The 11,807-nt window shown below is 39.0% G+C and overlaps 2 protein-coding genes across 3 annotated transcripts in view; both read left to right on the top strand.

Moving 5' to 3' along the window:
* The first annotated feature begins 1,733 nt into the window (after nt 1-1,733).
* On the top strand, nt 1,734-2,837 carry LOC121190827 (gap junction delta-2 protein-like). The gene has a single exon (XM_041051838.1). The coding sequence runs from the start codon at nt 1,734-1,736 to the stop codon at nt 2,835-2,837; it is 1,104 nt and encodes a 367-aa protein (XP_040907772.1).
* A 1,254-nt stretch (nt 2,838-4,091) lies between these two features.
* Nucleotides 4,092-11,807, top strand: part of myo18aa (myosin XVIIIAa) — a 60,552-nt gene continuing 52,836 nt past the window's right edge. For both annotated transcript variants that reach the window (XM_041051019.1, XM_041051017.1), the window contains exons 1-2: nt 4,092-4,178; nt 5,299-6,407. In XM_041051019.1, the coding sequence (XP_040906953.1) occupies nt 5,436-6,407 (972 nt within the window). In that variant the 5' untranslated portion in view covers nt 4,092-4,178; nt 5,299-5,435. The remainder of the gene's footprint in view (nt 4,179-5,298; nt 6,408-11,807) is intronic.

Here is an 11,807-nt window from a genome sequence, read left to right as displayed (position 1 = left end):
TTTTCTACTTAGGTTCAAGTACCTTGGAAATGGGAATAGATCATTTTTATGTGTCTTAACAAAACACAAACCATATCCTGTCAGTATTCTTTCTACACATGGGTTTATTCATGTTTCATCTCAGGCCCAAATGCAGTTTTATCCATCACTGTGATATATCTTTCATCATCAAACTATAGGCCTATGTATAATGATTAAATAACATGGAGGAGTCAGCACTCAGAAAGAATGGCATCCTAATATTTTGCATCTGTCTTGAAGATGTTTCACATGTTAGACTTTAATCATTTGTCAAAAAGAACAAATGATGTGACATATTCCTCTGAATGCCAATAAATAACTGCTGTATCTGTTGGAGCAGGGTAAGAAGTCTTACTAAATTCATACAAGATGCCTGTCGTGGTCAAATGACACCTTCAACCTTGTGAATAACCAAAATAAAAGTGCAGCGCCTCTGGAGTTACAAGAGAATTTCCTGATATTGTGCTTCATTGTTTAAAACTTCTTCAGTAGAGACTGAGAAAAGGGATGGTGCAAACTTTGTAAGTAAGATCTGAAGCATATTCTTTGCTGCACAACAGCAGCAAAATGTTGCAAAAATTAAAACTTCATTTTCAGGGAGAAAAATTTATTTAATGTGCTGTGGGGATTCTTCCCGTAACATTTTTAAAGTGCCTCCATTAAGACCAAAGTATTAAAATCTTCTTGGAAATTGAGACTTGTATTTCAGCTCTAAAGTTAAAGCGGACACAGATCCGTGCATGAGTCAGTATTGTGCATACACTTTCCAGTACCTTCTTTGAACCCTCTGCTCGTTAGTGAATGGCTGTTCAGTGAAGGTGCCCCCATTGTACATTTCAATCTTTGTCCCACTGTACATTGAAAGCCTTTATTCGCATACAGTGCAATGAACGTTTCAGTTAGAGTTAGGGAATATGTGTGGTCAGCCCATTCTGCCCTCATCCAGCTCAAAAGATACAATAACATCCAGCAACAGGCTCCACTTGAAAATACAGTTATGCAGTTTGCGTCCTCTGATATTTTTCCAGCTTTGGATAAGGAAGACTCAGATTCTCCAAAGGTAAGCTCCTGCAGGACAGGAGAAGAGAATGAACATCATAGAAGTGGATTATGTTTTTGGCTTCTTTTACTTTTTTTTTTCTGATTAATTTAATTTCAAAATGAATCACTGAAATAGAAGGCTAGTTAACAAGTTTAACTGAGAATGAATTTAGAAACCCATGAACTTTGAAAGGTGTCTTACTGAATCTGTCTAAACGTATTGTGAATATGAGAAACTGCCCCTCATTTACAGTTTCTGCTCTTATGGAATTGAACAGAAAATACACACTCTGTTATAATTTGTGCAGTTAATCCTTTTGTAAAATCCATAGTGGAGCCATAGTCAGATTGTGACATTCAAACTAGAGATGATGGCACGTTGAGAAAGTTATATTTTATAGTATTTACTGTATTGTTACAAAGGATTTCTATGTCAACATTTTAGTTTAGATAACATTTGCAAGTCGTACATGTGCAAATACATCTGGTTTCATGCACCTGCTTCCTTGGTGAGACTACTGGGTCATATTTAGGGCACGATTCTTTTTAAGAGTGCAGGGTGTATGAGTAACCACTGCAATTTGATTGTAAGTAGGGTATTGATATGTCAAAAAGAACAAAACAAAACATTGTTTGTGTGTTAATGTTTTAACTATTGTGTTTCTATAGAAATGGGAGACTGGTCCATCCTTGGCCGCTTCCTAACAGAGGTTCAAAACCATTCCACAGTCATTGGTAAGATATGGCTGACAATGCTGCTCATCTTCCGCATCCTGCTCGTGGCCCTGGTGGGGGATGCTGTCTACAGCGATGAGCAGTCCAAGTTTACCTGCAACACCCTGCAGCCAGGATGCAATAATGTTTGCTATGACACTTTTGCCCCTGTCTCACACTTGCGCTTTTGGGTCTTTCAGATTGTTCTTGTATCCACACCTTCTATTTTCTATATTGTCTATGTCTTGCAAAAAATTACCAAGAATGAAAAGTCAGAAGTCAAGAAGATTGAAGTGGTGCCCAGGTCCTCACCTGTACTTGAAAGGGACAAACACATAGAAGGAGATAAGGAGTCCGGCAGTCCTTATAACACTACCTGTAACAACGAGGACTGGAGCTCACAGGAAGATGAATGTGAGGAGACAAGCCAGTTGGAAGAGGAAATGAGAGAGGTCGGAAAAGACCCAACCCAGCTCTCAAGCCAAGTACTACTCATCTACATCATACATGTTTTGCTGCGCTCCATTATGGAGATAATCTTCCTCATTGGGCAGTATTGCCTATTTGGATTTGAAGTCCCACACCTCTTCCGCTGTGAAACCTACCCCTGTCCAAACCGAACTGACTGTTTTGTGTCTCGAGCCACAGAAAAGACCATCTTTCTCAACTTCATGTTCAGTGTGAGTCTAGGTTGCTTCATCTTGAACATTGTGGAGCTGCATTATCTAGGCTGGATTTATATTTTCAGAGTACTGTTCTCTGCATGCTGCACATGCTGTGACTCAAGTAGGGCCCCTGTGCAGGTGGAATTATATTCTGACAACAACCCACTGTTGCTTGAGCTCAAACACTCTTTACGTGGCAGGGTTGTCCTGCAGGCCACATCTACCATGTCCTGTGACAAGAGCAGTGGCATCCCAAACCAGGCCCCAGCCATCTCGTTTGAGACAGACTCTACTCTGGAGTGCACTTCGAAGAGGAAACCAGATGAAAAGGAACCCATCAAAACTAGACTGCACAACATGACAAAAATAGGAAGAAGCAAAAAGTCATGGCTGTAAAAGAATATTTTTCTTCTGCGTTATACTATATATATATATTTTTTTTTCCTTTTTTTCTTTGACTGCACTTGTGTTGCTCAAAACTGATTTAAACTGAAGTCTTTTCAAGATGGATCACTTTAAGTAAGCTAAGGGCTTAGCAATTACTAAAGGTTCTGTGATCATTCATTCAATTTCAGGGAAACACTGCAACAGATTCAGTGTATTTAAACAGTGTAAGTGTACTTAGCATTGATAGGCAGGGATTTTTGAAGGATTTGGAGGTGATGCAATTTGTTTAACATTCTTGGTTTATCAGCTATATATTTACTGTAGAGGGAGGAACTGATGTAAAAATGTGGTGCAGCATTTTATGAAAGTTTTTCTGTAAATATAGTCAAACTAATGTGCAGTATTTGCTGTGACTTATTCAACCCCCCACACTCCCACAGTTTCACTACAAGGGCTTAAGAAACATGGACTGTATCCTTTGTAAACAGACAGATGATACATTTAAACACTTCGAAAAAGCAGAAGTCAGTTTGCCTGTCGTGGCCAGACATATCTGAAAAATCTTCTTGCCATTCTGCATGGCAGTTACATTTCATAATTAAGTCTTCAAGAGATGCTCAGATAATTAGGATAATTACACAGGCCTAATCATCAATGCAAAAGTAAAAATGTAGAACACACAGACTGGTGCTGGTAGAATCACACAAAACAAAAAGAATTATCCAACAATATCTGATCAAAACTCTAAATGAACAAATGTAATTGAATCCTGAAAATAAAAACTGGGCAGCTTGGGAGTAATTTACCTGTAATTGCATTCTGCGTTCTAGTTCAAGTAAATAAATACACCAGGAGGGGTCACTGCTGTCCAGTTTGCACTGGCGCTGCCTTCAAGCGCTGTTGGAATTATTAAAACTCAAATCCATTTGAACATTGACAACCTTAACAACTTTCGATAGTATTTGTCCACATATGACATTTTAAGATTGGCTGTATTTTACTTTTTAATATTGAATAAATAGCTTAGTTCAGTTTTAAACTAGTCATAGGCTTGATCATGAAAATGTATTGTCAAACGTTTCTCGAAGTCATTCACTTATATTTTATTCTTCTGCCGCAGGGCTGAGTTTTACACACTTCTTATTGTTTTAATCAAAACCACTAAAACGAGATGAACTGCGTCTCTGAAGGTCCTTAAAATCCGACCATAGTGCACGGAAGTTCGGAGTTTACTGCAAGCTTGTGAAAGCATCACAAGTACATTTCCTCGCACCTACTGTCAATTCCTAGGAAGAAAATGCTGCAAACTTCTAGTAAGACAACAACGCTGTCATTTGCGGGCAGTCACAGGTAAGTCACTATCATATCTTCTGACAGCGTTTACTGTCTGTTATTTTTCATTAATGACATTTCTACACTGTCTACTGAAAGTGTTCCCTAAGGCCACCGGTGTTAGAGAATGAGGGCAAAGCAGCTTAAAGGGAGAGCATTACGGCCAAGCTGTGGACTAGTCGCAGCGACAACGTAGCTCTGGTGTGTGTAAAGTAATTTCAGTAAAGCTAAATAAAAAAATGAAGGACGTTTGCTTATTTTTTGTAGAAAAAAAAGTCACCACGAGAAGATGCACAGAATTGAAAGTGCTGTAAAGGGATTGTAATTGCTTTCGACTTTTATTTCATAGCCTTACTGGCCTCGGGACATGTGATTAAGTGTGGATTAAGTCAGAAATGACTGTTTATGGGTTTACGAAAACAAAGCAGGGTTGTTGGCTATGTTCGTGTGCAGGGCAATGCTGCTTCGATGGAGAGTCTCACGTACCAGTGTTGAGATGTTGTGCATCACTTTAATGGTGATGCTGTACATTTGACAGCAGGACACATGAGGTCAAAGCTCTTTCAATATGCAGGGCAGCTTCAAATGTTGTGTGGCATAGACCAGTCAATGTATAGGACTGTAATGCACTTATGGGTGATGCTAGTTCCTTGACATTTTGATAGGGTGTTAATAATTTGGTTGGAAAAATATCAGATTGAAAGAATAAGAAAGCTGCAAGTGGAAAAGAAGGTTCCTGACATGGTGTCATGCAATACGTTTTTTTGATGAAAATGTTTTTTTTTTTTTAATTTTGCAGCCATAAGATATAGGGTCAATGTTAAATATACATTTCCACAATAACATAGAACTGTACATTAAATAAAAACAAAATAAACTTAACAAAACATATAAATCTGGAAACAAGCAAAAGAACAAAAAAGGTTCAACTATGGACAAAAAAATGCTTAATAGACCATTAACTATACCTACTACTATTTCTATTTCTTCATCTGTCAACTTTTCAATGCCAATACAAGCACGAGTGACTAGACAATAATCAGCCTGCCAATGTCTCAGTCAATCTCTAATTAATTTAGTTTGATTATCATCTCAGCACATATGTTGTTAATTTTTTCTTTTTTCCTGTTCCCCACAGAGGAAATTACTGGTCCATATCTACTGCTCACGCCCTCTGGTGCTTTTATATTTCTTCTTATAAAAGTTAATATAAAACTGTTCTTTTTTCGCTGTAAACAATTCAAACTGGTTAAAAGACTGCAGAAAAGGACAAGCATGTTTCACCTAATTAAGAAAGACAAGGAGAAGGAGAAGGAAAAGGACTCGGGCAAGAAGGAAAAGAAAGACAAGAAAGAAAAGAAAGAGCGTATGTCCCAGGCAGAGTTAAAGAGCCTGGAAGAGATGGGCATACGTAGAGGCTTTTTCCACCTCAATCGAGGGAGCTCTAAGAGGGACTCCAGGACCAAGTTGGAGATCTCTAGTCCTATCCCAATTAAGGTGGCTGGCAACACAGAGCTCTGCCTGACAGCCCAGGAAGCTGAGCGCCTTCACAACATACAACAGGATGTGGGCCAAATAAGTTCTTCTGGTGAAGACTTGAAGGGAAATGAACTGGAATATAATCGCAGCTCTGTAAAGGAGAGAGCAGCTAAGTTTGGGGAATTGGCCAAGTTGAATTCTGCGGTGGGCCAGAGGCACGTGTCTTTTACCCTGAAGAGCAAAGAGGACAATGCTTTGGAGGCTTCAGATCTTTCTGGGCAGAACTGGAATCCATTGTCTTTGAAGTCCCACCCCAACCCAAAAGGCACCTATGTGGTTCACATTCCTGAGATGGTAGAGAAGACCTTCCCTGGTGCAGACCTGCAGTTGCCTATGCTCGTTGCACCACCAGTACCAGATCCAAGAGAACTTGAGCTACAGCGGCGCAACACTGGGGACTTTGGCTTCTCTTTGCGAAGGACCACCATGCTAGACAGGCACCCTGATGGAGGGGTGAGTCGACACGTCGTACACTTTGCCGAACCAGGTGCTGGGACTAAGGACCGAGCTCTCGGCCTGGTGCCAGGAGACAGGCTGGTGGAAATAAATGGGATCAATGTGGAGAACAAGAGCAGGGATGAGATTGTGGAGATGATCCGTCAGTCTGGAGAATCAGTCCGGCTAAAGGTGCAGCCAATTTTGGAGCTGAGTGAGTTGAACCGCAGCTGGCTGAGGTGTGCTTCAGGCCTCCACAAAGAAGTCTTTGATGTAAGTAGCACTGTTGAATCATTTTCCTTCAGTTGAGTAAACAGATTCTAATATTAAAACACACATTGAGTTTTTTTCTTCAGTTCCATCGCACAATTTCATCTCTTATGCTGCTTTTTCCCCCTACTTTGGATCTTGTGAGAATTTCAAAGCTTTGGAAATTATTCTCCACATTTGTATTGCTCTGAGGAACAGGTGCTTCTGGATGTGGATGTTATTGGGGCCTTTACATAGTCTTGGGGTAAAAGTTATCCCTATGAAATTACTGTGTATTCCAGTATTTCGGTATCAGTTTGATATTGCTTTATTCTAATTGTAAGTGTGTGTCTAAGTGTGTTTTTCATCACATATAGTGAATTTAAAATGTCTGGATCATGGGTGGAACTGTAATGACACTGGTAATGTGCTTTTGTGTATGTATGTATGGGGGAGTGTGTGTGTGTGTCTGTGTTTTGAAAGAGAGAATGTGTTCTGGGGTATATATAATCCCCCCTCCCTCCACCCCAGTCCTTTGACACCAAACAATGGGATGCTGAAGGAAACAACGGCCCCAAACGCCGCCGCAGCTCATGGCCATATGGTCATGTAAGACTTGGCTGGCTGCTCATTCAGTTCTTTTGGCGTGGATAATCATGTAAAGTAGAGGAGCATCAAGTTAAACTCTTTATTAGCCAGCAGTGTTTTATTTTGTGGTAGGAGAGTTTAGACAGTGGGTGAGATTAGAATAATCTTTATTGTTATTGTACACGTAGATTGCACAATGAAATTGATTAACTGGAAAGCACACTATTGTTATTTGAGACATATCAATAATGTTTTCACAGTGCTTTTCTAAAAATGTCTTCAGCTTGTACATGCAGATTTTGTTATAAAATTAGAAGAAAATAGAATCAACAGTTTTTATTAAAAGCCTCAGTTTATTATTTACACCTCACAATAGTGGAATTTCAGTTTAAAATTGCCTAGTAACAGCCCAGTCTTAGGTAAAATATGGTTAGTATATTCAGTTTAATACATAAACTAAATGATACAGAAACGTTTCAGTAAGTGAAATAAATGACCTTTGACCACACCACTTTGGGCCAAATTTATTCAGAATGTAAAAGACTGAGTGTCTTATTCACTAACTAGTGTGTATGTTTTTTTTGTGTAATGAAGGAGATTATCAGGCCAGGTTTGAGGCCTGGGTCAGATTTAGCTTGGTGTGAAGGTTCAGTGCTTAACCCATGTTGTTGTGCGTCCACAATCGGCTTGTTGTTCTGGTAGTTCAGAAAGATGGAGAAGGCACTCTGCTTAAGGCTGATGTTGAGAAACTTGAGAAATGAGAGTGGCGGCAAAAGAGATGCAAACAACACCAGTGTTACCAGTGTCTTTTTGTGAGGCTCACTTGTTTTAGGAAAAGTAACTCATCCAATTTTAATGACACTGACTACTTATAGACAAGTAACAACGAAGCATTTTTTTTTTTAATGTGTAATGCCATGTTACGAGTGTGGGAACAGGCCATTAGTGAACAGAAATGGTGTATCACAAATGGTATGATGTGCGCTGTATAACACCGGGTATGAATCAGGTGTGTTTGTGTCATATTGTCTCTTCCTCCTCCCAACACTTTTACCCATGCAACCATAATTCTGAATCACACTGAACTATGGGAATGAATGTGTACACAGCTTGAGACACAGTTCATTTGCTTCCCTGGAGAGGACGCTTGTCTCCCTGTCTTACTTTGTCCTACATTTAACCAGCCTCGATGATCATTATAAGACGGGCCATTTGAAAAAGCAGAAAATGTGCATGTGAGGCTGACCTAGAAGCAACAGCTCTATTTATAGGTAGTTATAATAAGATCTGGATTCTAGATCTAGAGCTCTGCAACACAGTTAGATACCATATGTGATGCAAGAACACGTTGAATATGAATCTACAACCAGGAGACAGTTAGCTTAGCTTAGCATAAAAGGTAAATCAGCACTTATCAATACCCCTAAAGTTCACTTATTAACACTTATTAACATGTTGTGCTTACGTCTAATGTAACTAAGGTTTGAAAAGGATAAGGTCTGGTTTTACACCTGTTCGTGTGCTGGACTATTTAATGGCCAGGAGCAGTGGCTTCCTAGAGTCATGTCAAGCACCCAGCAATGATCTGCCTAACTGCGGTGGGAGTACAATAATACAGAGCCTGTTACTGAACAACAACTACCTGTTCAGGATTGGTATCAGTTAAACACCTGCTCTCCATCTGTCTGTTGTGTTTTTCTGTCATGGTTTCTGATTACAGCAGTGTCAGATGGTCTGCTCTAGGCTGTTCAGGAGGCCCCTCACCTTTACACACAAGTCAATCCGGCTGTCATAAAAAAAAAAAAAAGGAATGTCTTCACATGTAAATGCCTTTGGCTCTAAATTAATGAGCTCTCAAAGATTTGCTTGTTTGCTCTTCAGAGGATCAGTAGCAGATAACGTATCAGTTGAAAGAAACAAGTTTAAATGTGTCCCTGTATTAATGCTGGTCAAAATTCTGAGTCAGTGGTGGCCTGAGAAAGTCTCACGATAGTGGACATTTCATTGCTGAGATGACACTGCTGGACTCAGCCTCCACAGTTTATAAAACTGCACTTAAATGTGAAATAAATTTTAACTGTTAATGATCGTAATGTTACAAAGATTTCAACTCAGAATTTCTGAAAATGCACATCAGACATTCATATCTACACTCACAACTCTTTGGGATTCTGTCTCACTTTAAACAGGGGGAAGATTTGAAGACTTGAAAAAAGCTCAAAACAAACAAAACCTGTCTGGGTAGGAACTAAAGGAGGATTGCGTAATCCTGTGTGTCTAAACAAGGTGTAAAATGAGTGCTCATAGCATACGCCTGTTCAGTTTATGTACAGGAATCCTGCTGTACTGTGTGTGAGCAGGTGTACACTGTGTGAGTAGGTCTGTGATCCTTGTCTTTTAGACATTCTGAGGGGAGGGACACTACTTGACAATTTTGAAATTTCCAGCTTGTTGAGGTAAATCAATAAGTCAGAGGCCACAAGAATGCAGTTTTGCAGGGTTCTCTCACCAAGTCAGAGGTGCCAAAATAAGCACTGAGGTTCCTTCATGAACATCACATGCCACTTTGTTATTGCTGTGCACTCGAGTCTGTTTGGCTGACCTCCTACTTACTGTTACAGATATTACAGATTTGGTGCTGTGAAAAACAACTCTGACCTGCCCATTTGAACATTTTGACTTTCATTTAATAAATTTCACCTCCAAAATATAATAATTAAAACTTATGTGTATTTCTTCAATGATTTTATATAATTGGTCTCCTCCTTTTGAGGTGAATTCCTTTTTTTTGGCTAAGCATTGTTATTTTGTAGTTTACGAACAGGCAATCACCCGAGCTTGCAGCAGCACTTTTTCATTTTGAAAACATCATTTAAATAAGGTAGCCCATCAATAAAATATCCCAGGTCAGACCCTCCAGGAGCTAATTTTACCTGTTTACATTTAATAAAACCGAGAGCCTGGATGCCAGTGTTACCCATGGTTGCCTTGATGTTGCCAAAAGTCTCATCGAATATCCCTGCATCACTTATCTCTCATCCCATACATTTACATTTCCTGTCTTTTTGCAGACCAGACACGGTTTTATCATTAGGAAATTAGCAAATGGTGTAATCTGTTCCCCAAGCTGCCCATTTAAATTACATTATCCTCATTTCCAGTGGGGAGATGCTACAGTAGCAGAGAGCATTAGTGCAGGCGTGGATTAGAAAGAGGTGGGGCTTCCAAGAATAAAGCTGTTTGGTTGATGATCGAGGCTTCTCTTACGATGCTATATTTCTTTCCCTCCATCGTTTACATGTATATTTCATAATTTAACACCTTTTCTTTTTTTTTTTTCCTGGTACATACCGTACCAGGAAACCTGGCTTGAGCTTGACCTATCATGTAATTTTGTCAGCTGAAGTGAGGAACTGTGATTATTTTGCCATAGTTAGACAGACATGCTTGACATTCTTGGGTGTGTCATTGATAGCATGTCTGTCAGTCACAGGGGCATGGACACTTGTCAGACACACCCTGACTGCATCAGCCATATGAAAGGGCTGTTTTAATCGTGCACCATCGTTTGTTTCATGATTCTTTGATTAGTGTCTCATATGCATATATATATATATATATATATATATATATATATATATATATATATATATATATATATATATATATATATATATATATATATATATATATAATGTTTTATGGAGATGATTATCTACGCATCCAGCGTTTTCCTGGTGTATGCGCGGGTTCTGTATGTTTAAGTTAGAAAATATCTTTGGCTGTTACATGAGACCATTTTTGTTTTCTGCTTCCATCTAATCACAGGAACTACAGGTGAGCACGCACCTGAGTTTAAATTTGCTGTTCCTAAATCATGTCCACATGGCCTACTTTCAGAAAGAAGTTCTGATTTTCAGGCCTATTTGCTATTACTGAATAAAATCTGGGTCACATCCTGGAATTTTCAGAGCCCAGCAGAGTGTGATCCCATGATTCATTTCTGCTCTTAGGTCCCAAAGTGTGGACATTGGTCAGATATCTCATGTGATTTCTGACTTCATTTCATGGCATACATAGTGTAGAGATTTTAATCTAGATGGGTGAGCTTCTCTCAATTAATGTCGCACTTACAAACAAATAAAAAGCTGGTGATGTAAGTAAGATGTTTTTTTTTGGATTATGTAATCGAGTCTTTAGCTTTTGTTTGCTTATCCTTTTTTCTTTGTTTGCTCTCCTGGTTAACTCTACATTTTTTTTGTAAATGGGAACAACAACTTAGACAAATAAGGGTTAGGTAAACAGTGAAGTAGCTGATGTTTTGGAGAAAAAACAAATATACAAGAATCATGTTGTATTTTTGTGTAGGTCAGATTCAAAATATAGATTTTAAATAATGTGTTATTAAATACCTGTTTACAGTACACAACAATTCCCAGCCTGATTCTTACAGATTTCATATTATGGAAGCTTTTAACTGGGTCAGAATCAGCAGTGTTTGTAGTGTATAGAGTCCTTAATCTTTGGTCTGCACTAACCATGTGTATAGACAAACAGTCAACATGATGCTGTGTCCCAGTAACTGACTCTGGGGATTAGCAGACTGTGCTAGACAGACCAGCTAGGCTGTGTGTTTGGCTGGATCTTGCTGAGCGCTCATATGTGAACTTGTGGGCTTACTGTGAGGAGGAATCGCCTTATATCAGAGTGTAGATTTTCTTTCTTTCTTTCTTTTAATTAAGAAGTTTTTCTAATTAAAATCGAAAAAAATAAGTCAGAGTTATAGTGAGAGATTCTTTTGGTTTTGATGATTCATGATGAAATAGATAAACAGGC

This window comes from Toxotes jaculatrix, chromosome 12, assembly GCF_017976425.1.
Source record: "Toxotes jaculatrix isolate fToxJac2 chromosome 12, fToxJac2.pri, whole genome shotgun sequence".
Classification (NCBI taxonomy): domain Eukaryota; kingdom Metazoa; phylum Chordata; class Actinopteri; family Toxotidae; genus Toxotes; species Toxotes jaculatrix.
Note: the sequence above shows the minus strand (reverse complement) of the source record. Positions and strands in the feature narration are given on the sequence as shown.